The following is a 10,606-nucleotide window of genomic DNA, read 5'->3' on the forward strand; positions in this document are numbered from 1 at the left end:
ACTGAGCCATCCAGGTGCCCCTAAAAATTAAGAATTTTAAGATGGAGACAGCAGAGTGTGAACGCAAGCATGGGACCCATCCTTGTGCAGGCCCTCTGTACCCGCACAGGTCAGAAGTCCACGAAGCTGGCCAGTTACTTTACTTCAAACTTCCTTTGAGGGAATACTTCTCTTTGGGCTTCTGGTCCAGGGCGGTGGCCAGAGTTAGGTTGCCTTTTGGTGCCAGTGCAACGTATAGGCCACCTTGGAGACAGTACGAGTTGAGTTAGCCTTTGGTGCACAGGTATTCAGGGCCATACCAGCCACCCTTCCTGGGGCAAGGAAGCTGGTGGCAGGTCTGGGTTTGTTTGCTAATGATTTTTACTCCTGGATGTAAAGATAAGAAAGACATAATCCCTTCCCATCAATATATTTGCATCAATCTGCATCATTTAACCCCAGAAAGGAAGTCATTTTGAATGTGGTTAACTGACTTGAACTAACTTGTTCCCCCACAAGCCTCAGAGCCACCCTTGGGGGTTCATGTGAGGGCTTTGACTGTATCAGTTCCAAAATTAAAGTGTCAGCAGGGCTATTCTCCCTCTGAATTCTTGACGAAGAATCTGTTTCTCTCTCCTAGCTTCTGGTAGTTACCAGAAATCTTTGGTGCTCTTTGGCTTGTGGTTGTATTGACAGTCTCTGCCTCTTTCTTCACATGGCTTTCTTTCCTCTGTGCATGCCTCTCTCTGTGTGTCTTCTCACAAGGACACCAGTCAGGCTGGATCTAGGGCCCACCCAATTCCACTATGACTTCATCTTCATGAATTACATCTGCAAAGATCCTATTTCCAAAGGTCATATTCTGAAGTTCTGGGAAAGATGTGAATTTGGGGGAACACTATCGAATCCAGTACACTGACCCTAACTGGCTTTAGGGAGCAGTGGTTCAAAGAGGGGTCTGAGTTCAGGCACTAACCACGCTGACTGTGAACCAAAACAGGCTGGTGGCTGGTGGCTGGTATGGCCCTGAATACCTGTACACCAAAGGCTAACTCAACTCGTACTGTCTCCAAGGTGGCCTATACGTTGCACTGGCACCAAAAGGCAACCTAACTCTGGCCACTGCCCTGGACCGAAGCCCAAAGAGAAGTATTCCCTCAAAGGAAGTTTGAAGTGAAGTAACTGGCCAGCTTCGTGGACTTCTGACCTGTGCGGGTACAGAGGGCCTGCACAAGGATGGGTCCCATGCTTGCGTTCACACTCTGCTGTCTCCATCTTAAAATTCTTAATTTTTAGGGGCACCTGGATGGCTCAGTCGGTTGAATGTCTGCCTCTTGGTTTCGGTTCAGGTCATGATCTCACAGTCGTGAGACTGAACCCCTCATCAGGCTCAGCTCAGAGCCTGCTTGGGATTCTCTCTCTCTCTCCCTCTTTGCCCTTCCCCTGCTCGCTCTCTCTCTCTCTCTCTCTCTCTCTCTCTCTCAAAGTAAATAAATAAAAAAAAGAAATTCCTTAAAAAATTTTTTTTAAATGTTTGTTTATTCTTGAGAGGGGGGAGGGACAGAAAGAGGGACACAGAATCTGAAGCACACTCCAGGCTCTGAGCTGTCAGCACAGAGCTCTAAGCTGGCAGAACTCACCAGCTGAGCTCTGAGATCATCACCTGAAGTCGGAGGCTTCACCGACTGAGCCACCCAGGCGCCCCTGAAAAAAAAAATTCTTAATTTTTAAATAAAGATCCCTGCTGATTATGTTCTCAATGCAACTTGTCTGTCCTCTTCCAAAATGTAAAGGTCATAGAACACCAAGGCTGAGAAACTGTTCCAGAATCAGGGAGACTAAACAGACATGACAACTAAATGCAACTCCTGTATTAGACCCTGGACGTGGGGGAAATAAGGACATCATACAGAAAACTGGAAAAACTTGAATGTGAACTGTGGATTGGTTCACAAACTATCAGTATGTAATGTCTTAATTTTACTCGGCCTGTGATTATGTAAGAAGATGTCCTTGTTAGTATAAGATGTCCTTGTTAGTAAAAGATGTCTGCAACTTTGTTGCAAATGTTCGGGGGCGGGGGCGGTAAGTATAAGAATAAAGTTGAAATGATAAACCAAATGAGACGAAAGTTAACAATTGGTAAAGATAAGTAGAAGGCACATGGGAGTTCTTTGCATGACTCTTACAACCTCCGGTATCTTTGAAATTACATAAACACGAATTTTCCCACCACCACGAGTGCCACGCCTCTTCTGAAAAAAAACAAACCAAAACAAAAAAACACAGTAAGTGATAGGACCGGATCTCGCGATATCCAAAGGACCCTAAATTATTCTGTCCCGCCTGAAAGCGGCCACCAAAAGTCTTGAGTCACGTGGGGTGGTCCCACGTGATTGGAGGTCCCGGGTCCAACATGGCGGCCTCCATGGGTCGCTGGCTTGTCTTCCTCTTTGCGCTGCTCGGCTTCCTCCGGGAGGCGACCAGCAGCCTCGGCTCGGGGTGAGTACAGCTCCCGAGGGTTGAGCCTGGTTCGGGAGTACTCCGCCCCTGAGCCCTCCGAGCTCACGGCCGCCGTGTCCCCACAGGGCCTCCCGCGACGATGACTTGCTGCTGCCCTACTCCCACGCGCGCGCGCGCTTCGCCCGGGACTGCACGAGGGTGCGCGCCGGCAGCCGCGAGCACGAGAGCTGGACACCTACCCCGGCGACCCCCAGCCCCCGCGGTCTGGCGGTGCGCACCTTCGTTTCACATTTCTCGGACCGCGCGGTGGCTGGCCATCTGACGCGGGCAGCGGAGCCCCTGCGTACCTTCTCGGTGCTGGAGCCCGGTGGGTCCGGCGGCTGCGCTTCGAGGCGCCGCGCCACCGTGGAGGAGACGGCGAGGGCGGCTGGCTGCCGCGTCGCCCAGAACGGAGGCTTCTTCCGCATGGACACGGGCGAGTGCCTGGGGAACGTGGTGAGCGACGGGCGCCCGGTGAGCAGCGCCGGGGGGCTGCAGAACGCGCAGTTCGGGATCCGCCGCGACGGGACCCTGGTCACCGGGTGAGAAAGCAGGGAGCCTCGTTACTGTCGAAGGCAGAGGACCTGAGATTTGGGTTGTGGCCATGGTGGTGTGTTCAGGTCATTTACCAAAGCTGAGCCTCGGCGTCCATTCTGCAGAATGGGAATAGGCACTTTAATTGCAGGGTTGCTCAGTAGGCATCGGGTAGTATTTTGGCCAGAGTGATGGCCTAGGAAATTAAGGACTATAGGATGAACTTGAGATCTGCTGAGAATGGTTGTTTATATTAGATGAAGTGTTAACTGGGATGGGTAGACTATGTACAAGGGCTGCACTAAGGACCAGGATGGTTCCTGGGAAACCAGGAAGAATCAACCAGCCAAGCCGAGGAGGGAAGGGTAGTGGGACCCCTACTAACCGCAGCTGTCCCTGCTGGTGAGTGAATCTCTTGCCTTTTCTGTGTCCAGGTACCTGTCTGAAGAGGAGGTGCTGGACACTAAGAACCCATTTGTGCAACTGCTGAGTGGAGTCGTGTGGCTGATCCGCAATGGAAGTGTCTACATCAACGAGAGCCAGGCGGCCGAGTGTGATGAGACACAGGAGACAGGTTTGGGGTCAGACAGGTTGTGGCACAGCCCTGTTGAGAACCAGGACCACTGAGCTGGAGCAGGAGTCTGTTCTTAAGTCTTTGAGCAAGTACTATTCTAGGTACAGAGGATCCGTGGTGATTATGACAAAATAAGGTCTCTGCTCTTGGGGCATACTTAAGAAAGGAAATAGATACTTTTCTATTGAAAGGAAGTGGTAAGTGCTTCTTTTTTACAGAAATTAAGATGAAAGGAAGTGGTAAGTGCTTTCTTTCTATTGAAAGGAAGATGAAAGGAAGTGGTAAGTGCTGAGGAAGAAAAGTAAAGTTGGGGGAAAGGGGACAGGTAGAGGAAAAGAGGTCTGAATCAGAATCCTGATTTCCTGCGCATCAGGCCCAAATGTGTGTTTTAACAAGCCCCCTGGGTGATTCTGATGGGCTCTCCAATTTGAGAAGCACCAAGGTGTGGAATAATGAGGTGTGAAAGGATGCTATGGCCCTGATGTGGAGATGAGCTGTTTTAGACTGAGCAGTCAGGGCAGGCTTCACTGAGGAGATGCCCTAGATTGGAAATAGCAAACCATGGGAAGAGCTGAGGGGAAGCACAGTCCAGCCAGAGGGAACAGAAGGTGCAGAAGCCCTAAAGTAGAAAGTGGCTGCAGGATGGTGTGAAGGGAGCCCCCAGAGATGAGGTGGAACAAGCAGGCTAGGGCCTTGGATTTTTGTGCTGGGGACAGTGGAAGCCATTAGAGGGTTTTCCCCTGGAAGCTGGAAGCTGATGTCACTTAATTTTCACCTGAGAAGAGCCCTCTGGCTACTATGTGGAGACTGAGTGGGATGGGGCAGATGGGAGGCAGGAAGCTGCAATCTAAGTGAAATGTTGGAGAGTGGCATTAGACTGGCAGAAACTACAGGCAGAGTCCAGGAGGCTTCCCACAGGGTGAGGTCATCAGCCAGGCTTCTTCTCTTGTAGGTTCTTTTAGCAAATTTGTGAATGTGATGTCAGCCAGGACGGCAGTGGGACATGACCGGAAGGGGCAGCTGGTGTTCTTCCACGCAGATGGGCAGACGGAGCAGCGGGGGTGAGTGCCGGAAACTGGGAATGCCAGGCCTGGGCTGAGTCCGGCTTTGAGGGACTTCAGCCCACCGACAGCTGCCCTTCTGACTCCCAGCTGTTCCCTGGGGATGTTCACATCCATCTGTCCCCTGCCTTCCCACACGAAAAGAGTCCCTACGTCTGCCCCAGTTCTGAGAACTCCTCATCCTCCACACTCTTCCTCTCCATCCCCCCAACTTAGGCCTCCTCTCTCCTGCGCTCCAGATGGGGTAATAGGAAGTAATTACAAAGTTAGCAGGGAGAAGACCTCTGTTCCAGTCTGAGCTCTGCTGTCCGCTAACTCTGTGGCCACAGACAAGTCGCTCAGCCTCTCTGAGCCAGTTTCTTTCTCTGTGAAGAGAGTGTATTAGTTTATTATTGCTGAGTAACACACAAGCACAAACAGCCCCCATTTGTTAGATCACAGTTCTGTAGGTCAGAAGTCTGGAGGGCTCAACTGGGTTCTGTGTTTGAGGTATCCCATGGACAAAATCAAGCTGTTTTCCAGGCAGGGCTCTCATCTGGAGCTTCAGGGAAAGAATCCTCTTCCCAGCTCATTTGGGGGGTTGGAAGAATGCACTTCCTTGTGGTTGTAGGACAGAAGTCTGTATTTCTTCACTGGTTGCTGGCCAGGGGACCTTCAGCTCCTTCAGGCTGCCCACGTTCCTTCCCATGCATGTACCCTCCCCGTCTTCACGCCAGCAAAGATGTGTCCCATCCCTTTGTCCCCTTTGTATTTCTAAAACCTGTCACTTCACCTTCTGCCACCAGCCAGGGAAAGGTGTGCTTTTAAGACTCTTGTGATCCCATCGGGCCCACCCATAATCCAGGGCAGTGTCCCTACTTGCAGACAGCTGAGCCGTACAAGATAACACAGTCATGGGAGTGATTTCCCATTATATTCACAGCTCCCAGGGATTAAGACAGGCCATTATTGGGGGGAGCCCACTTAGAAATTTGTCCGCCATAGCAAGTGTGATACTGTTCACCATGGAAAGTAAGACCAGTTAAACTGGAAACGCTGGTGGACATGGTCAGCATTAATGCTCTTATGCTGCAGCATTAACCTGTGGGAGATGGCAGAGTTTTTGCTGAAACAGGATGTGGTCAACGCCATCAACCTCGATGGAGGGGGCTCCGCTACCTTCGTGCTCAATGGGACCTTGGCCAGTTACCCATCAGATCACTGGTAAGCATGCCAGAGCCCCCTTCTTGAGGTCTTATGTCCAGGCCTGTCCCCAGCTGTCTCATTCAGCAAATATTGAGTACCTACTATGTGCCAGGCCCTGAGAATTCAGCAGTGAGCAGGAAGAGCCAAGATCCCTGCTTCTCACTGCTTACAAGAGGAGTGTTGAATCATACATAGTGTATGAGTACCATCCACACCAGTGAAAGGGGGTTGATAGGTCAGGAAAGACCTCTCTGAGCGTAGTGGAACTTGAGTTGAGATCTAAAGGTTGGGGAGGTGGCAAGGCTGGGCTGGGAGATCCTTCTGGGCAGAAAGAACAGCATGTGTAAAGGCCCTGGGGTTGGAAGAGATTGTCAGGGTGGGATGAACCTATAAGCGGCTGGAAAAGGGGCAGTGGAGAGAGAGAGGCATCCCCTAGGGGGTAGAAGGTTTAGCTGGGGCTCACCAGCACCATGGCCTCTCTTCACACACGATGTCCCCCTGCAGCCAGGACAACATGTGGCGCTGTCCGCGCCGCGTGTCTACTGTGGTGTGTTTGCACGAGCCCCGCTGCCAGCCGCCTGACTGCAGCGGCCATGGGACCTGTGTGGAGGGGCGCTGCCAGTGCACGGGGCACTTCTGGCAGGGCGCTGCCTGCAACAAGCTGGACTGTGGCCCCTCCAACTGCAGCCAGCACGGGCTTTGCACAGAGAGTGAGTGGGGTCTCTGGGGAGGCAGCTGTGACCGGGGCTCCCAGCTCTCACTGCCTTGGCCCTGCCTGATCCCTCACCTGGCCTTCTTGGTCTTGTCTTGGCAGCTGGCTGCCGCTGTGAAGCTGGATGGACGGGGTCCAACTGCAGTGAAGGTAAAAGCCAGCAGGCCAGCTGCCTCCCCGGCCCTGGACACATGGGGAGAGGGCAAGCGTGGCAGCTGCTTTTATCCCGCTCCCTATGTCTTCCTCTCACCTGACTAAATCATTGCATTGATGTCCTGCAGCAGCCACAACAAATTCCACAAACTGCATGGCTGAGAACAACAGAAATTCATTCTCTCACAGTTCAGGAGGCCACAACTGCAAAACTCATGGTGTCTGTAGGGCCGGCACTCCCTCCAAAAGGTCTAGGGGAGGCTCCTTCCTGCCCCTTCCAGCTCCTGGTGCCTCCAGGCGTTCTTTGGCTTGAGGCCACATTACTCCAGTCTCTGCCTCTTCACACGGCCTTCTCCCTGTGTCTGTCCATTTCCTTATGTGGATCCCAGGTCATTGGATTTAGGGCCTACCCTAAATCCAGGATGCTGTCGTCTCTTAAAGATTATAACTTAATTACATCTGCAAACACTCCGTTTCCAAATAAGGTCATGTTCACAGGTTCTGAGGATTAGGACATATCTTTTGGGGGGCACAGTTCAACCCGCTGCAACCATCCACAGTTTGAAATCTTTCAGGGCTTCCTTTTGAGTAAGTGGAAGAAATGAGCTCCTCAGCCTGACCTGCCAGGGTGCTCCAGAGCCTCCTCTACTCACTGACCCAGCTCTGCTGTGCGAACCCCCAGCTTAAGTGCCCTGCCCTCGGGAGCTTGCCCATCCCACCCCCTCCCGGGGTCTGCTGCTGCGCTTGGTCCCATCCCTCCTGCACTTGTCCTCACCTGTACTTCCATATCTGCTTTGCGGCTCACTGGCCACCTGCCCATCTAGACGAGAGAGTCTCCGTGAGTGCATAGCCTCAGGGCCTGCCTGGAAGTAGAATTGTCTGTAACTTTCTGTTGGAAGAATACGTGAGCCTACAGGGCCCTGGGTGTGACTGAGATCTGTCTACAGTCTTGGCCCCCAGCCTAGCAAAGGCAGGGCTGGACTTTGAAAAGACTCCCCCCTTCCCCCCTCCAGCCTGCAGCAACGGCTCCTTCGGGGAGGACTGCGCCATGAGGTGCCAGTGTCAGAATGGAGCTGCCTGTGACCCAGTTGGGGGGACATGCACCTGCCCTCCTGGCTTCACTGGACATACCTGTGAGCAGGGTAAGCTAGATGGGCCCCATGCCACCCAGGGGTACCTCCAGGGCCTAGCCTGGGGGGGGCCTGGGGGGCACTTGTGCTTCAGCCCAGTTCTGCGCACACCTGGGGTCCATCCTGTCAGTGCAGAGAGAGGCCTTGCCACCGAGGCGTCCTCCACTTGTACCTCCTCTCCGCAGAGTGTCCCCTCGGCTGGCACGGGCCAGGCTGCCAGAGGCGTTGCGAATGTGAGCACCAGTGTCCGTGTGACCCCCAGACCGGCAGCTGTAGCCTGGCCCAGGCGCCAGCCCTTAACAGCATCCTCTCCCAAGGTGCGGCTCCTCCCAGATCCCCGGGGGGGGCAGGAGAGGGCATACCCCTCCCCTCCCAGCCTCTCATCCTCTCCCTGGTGTCTTACAGTGAAGCAGTGTTTCCGGCCATCCGAGGCCACCCTGAGGACAGGAGAACTCTCCCTTCTCACCGGGTAGGAGATTAGGTGGGACTTGGGGCGGGGATGGAAGAAATCCCCCCTCCCTCCACCTGTGAGGTATGGCCTTTGCTCAGGGACGAGGCAGGGCTAGGAGGTGGCCGCTGGGCACCCAGATGACATTTCTCCACTGTGAACACAGAGGGCGTCACAGCTGATGCTCACAGCCACTGAAGTGGTCCTCAGAAATGGTGAGAAGGACCCCAGTCATCATCCCAGTTGGAGTTGAATGGGGCAGGACATGGGGTTCCTTTCCCTGGCGGTGAGACTCATGACCTATTTTCTCAGCTCCTGGTACACAAGTGCCAAGCCTGAGGAGTTCACATACTTCCTCAGCCACTTCTGGGTGCTCCTTGTGGTGGGCTTTATGTCTGTTTTCTAGTGAGGTGGGTCTCAAACTTGACCTCTGGGAGGGTGCATTAAAAGAGATTGCTGGATTCTATCTCTGGAGTTTCTGCTTCAGTAAGCCAGGGGAGCCTGAGAATCTGCATTCCTGGTGCTATCCCAGGTGATGCTATGCTGCTGGTATGGGGACCCTGCTTTGAGAACTTCCCAAAGGTAGTTCTCACCTCATGGTCCAACCCTGGGTGCCAGCCCAGCCCCACCCGCGTTGGAGGTGGGAATCAAGTGTGGGTATGAATGAAAATCTCCTGGCATTGTCCTTTGGGTCAGTCTCATCAATAATGCAGGTCCCAGGTCCCTCCTGGAGGTCCTGACCTGGTGAGTCTGGGGTGAGGCTCTGAAAGGCCAGAGCCACACCTGAAAAAAAAAACAAAAAACAAAAAACATAGAAATGTGCTTTGAAAATGCACCCAGAGCAGGGACAGGGGCCCCGGGAGCACCCTGGCCTCAGTCTTAAGTTCGGGCTCCTCAGTTGTGAGACTGAGCTCTTCCTCCCCGGTGCAGACATAGAACCCATTGGCAGCTGTCGGGGAAGGAAGGGGAGCCATGGGGGGCTAACGACCATGCCCCCCAGCAATCTACGTGTGTCTCTTTTTGTGTTGAGGGCTTTGGCCACAGATTCACATGAAGGAATGCAAGGATCATTGGAAGCCCTCGCCAGCTCCACAGGAGGGAGGCAGGGGTGCTGTTCTCCACACTCTGTCTGCTTTGAGGTGTCTGGAACGGAGACCAGCCTTTGTGGTCCACATCATCATTAGATCCCCAACTGTATTTTATTTGGCCTGCATAATTTTAAAAAAATTAAGATTTATTACAATATCTGAAAATCAGTAACATTGATATTAAAAAATTGTTTTCATGGTTTCTCTTGAAATACCAGGGGATGTGGCAGTGCTGGCCTGCATCCCACATGGTGACTGTCACTGCTGCTCCTGGAGCATGGGTTTGGAATGTGCCCCTGGCCCTACCAGGCCCATTTTGCTCCTGGACAGTCCCGTGGAGGTCCCTGACTTTGTGCCTCCCTTCTGGTGGAGGAGAGGGAGGGAAACCCCTGCAGCACTCCTCAACAACCACCTGTTCTGGCTTTCTCTTCTGCACCCAGGACCACCTGGCTGGCCCTCACCTTGGCCCTAGTTTTCCTTCTGCTGATCAGCACGGTGGTGAACGCGTCCTTGCTCCTTGGTTCAAGAGCAGAGCGGAGCCGGCATCTGGATGGGGCCTATGTTTACCACCCACTGCAGGAGATGAATGGGGAGCTCCTGGCCGGGGAGAAGGAACAGCAGGGTGATGCCCACAACCCCTTCAAGGACTGAAGCCTCCAGCTTCCTGTCAAAGCCTGCTCTGAAGGCTCATTTTGTTACGGTCTGACTTCCACAAGGGACGTTTCAGGACCGCTGACCATCTGGGTGATCTCAGCCCTGGTGCCAAGCCAAGCTTCTGATAGCACCTGTGCCTCAGCCCCTCATCTGGCCCTGGGCTCTCACCTGGTCACCTGCTGTGACCCATGCAACCCTAGCAATACAGTGCTCCCTGGAGAGAGACTGCTCCTTCCCTGCCTGCCTGTGTCTGCTGCCTGTGAGGGCTGCTCTGCTGCCCAAGAGCCTCCGGCCTCCTGAAGCAGGAGCTGTTAGCGATGGAACTCGCCGTGACCGCACCATGTCTGAGTGGCAGGGTCCAGCCAGCCCCCCTGGGCAGGGGTGGATTAAAGAGACAATGGCTACGTCACGGGATCCTTTTCCACAAACCTCATCATGGAATTTGCCAATTAGAATTCTGTTTCCTATCATAGGAAGCTCCTTGGAGGGGACAGGGGATGAAATCATGTTTACAAGCTTTCTATTTTGGCATCCAGCCGCCAAGACAGTTTTTCTACCACTTGAATAAATTGATGTAATTAAAGGA

The 10,606-nt window shown here is 53.3% G+C and overlaps 1 protein-coding gene across 2 annotated transcripts; it reads left to right on the forward strand.

The window, feature by feature from the left end:
- The first annotated feature begins 2,345 nt into the window (after window positions 1–2,345).
- NAGPA (N-acetylglucosamine-1-phosphodiester alpha-N-acetylglucosaminidase) lies at window positions 2,346–10,606 on the forward strand. 2 transcript variants are annotated; one of them, XM_045460345.1, is made up of 11 exons: window positions 2,346–2,481; window positions 2,568–3,023; window positions 3,450–3,589; window positions 4,542–4,650; window positions 5,725–5,853; window positions 6,340–6,545; window positions 6,650–6,697; window positions 7,714–7,842; window positions 8,016–8,147; window positions 8,236–8,299; window positions 9,807–10,606. In XM_045460345.1, exons 1-11 carry the CDS (start codon window positions 2,396–2,398, stop codon window positions 10,015–10,017), a joined length of 1,710 nt encoding a protein of 569 aa, XP_045316301.1. In that variant the 5' UTR covers window positions 2,346–2,395; the 3' UTR covers window positions 10,018–10,606. The 2 variants fall into 2 exon arrangements, with proteins under 2 accessions (XP_045316301.1, XP_045316302.1); XM_045460346.1 differs by having other exon boundaries at window positions 8,236–8,311; window positions 9,807–9,915.

This window comes from Leopardus geoffroyi, chromosome E3 (assembly GCF_018350155.1).
Source record: "Leopardus geoffroyi isolate Oge1 chromosome E3, O.geoffroyi_Oge1_pat1.0, whole genome shotgun sequence".
Lineage (NCBI taxonomy): Eukaryota > Metazoa > Chordata > Mammalia > Carnivora > Felidae > Leopardus > Leopardus geoffroyi.

Coding starts and splice junctions, on each gene's coding strand:
- NAGPA (XM_045460345.1), top strand. CDS start 2,396: ATGGCGGCCTCCATGGGTCGCTGGCTTGTCTTCCTCTTTGCGCTGCTC. Junction 3,590..4,541: donor TGATGAGACACAGGAGACAG/GTTTGGGGTCAG, acceptor CTTCTCTTGTAG/GTTCTTTTAGCAAATTTGTG. Junction 4,651..5,724: donor GGGCAGACGGAGCAGCGGGG/GTGAGTGCCGGA, acceptor CTTATGCTGCAG/CATTAACCTGTGGGAGATGG.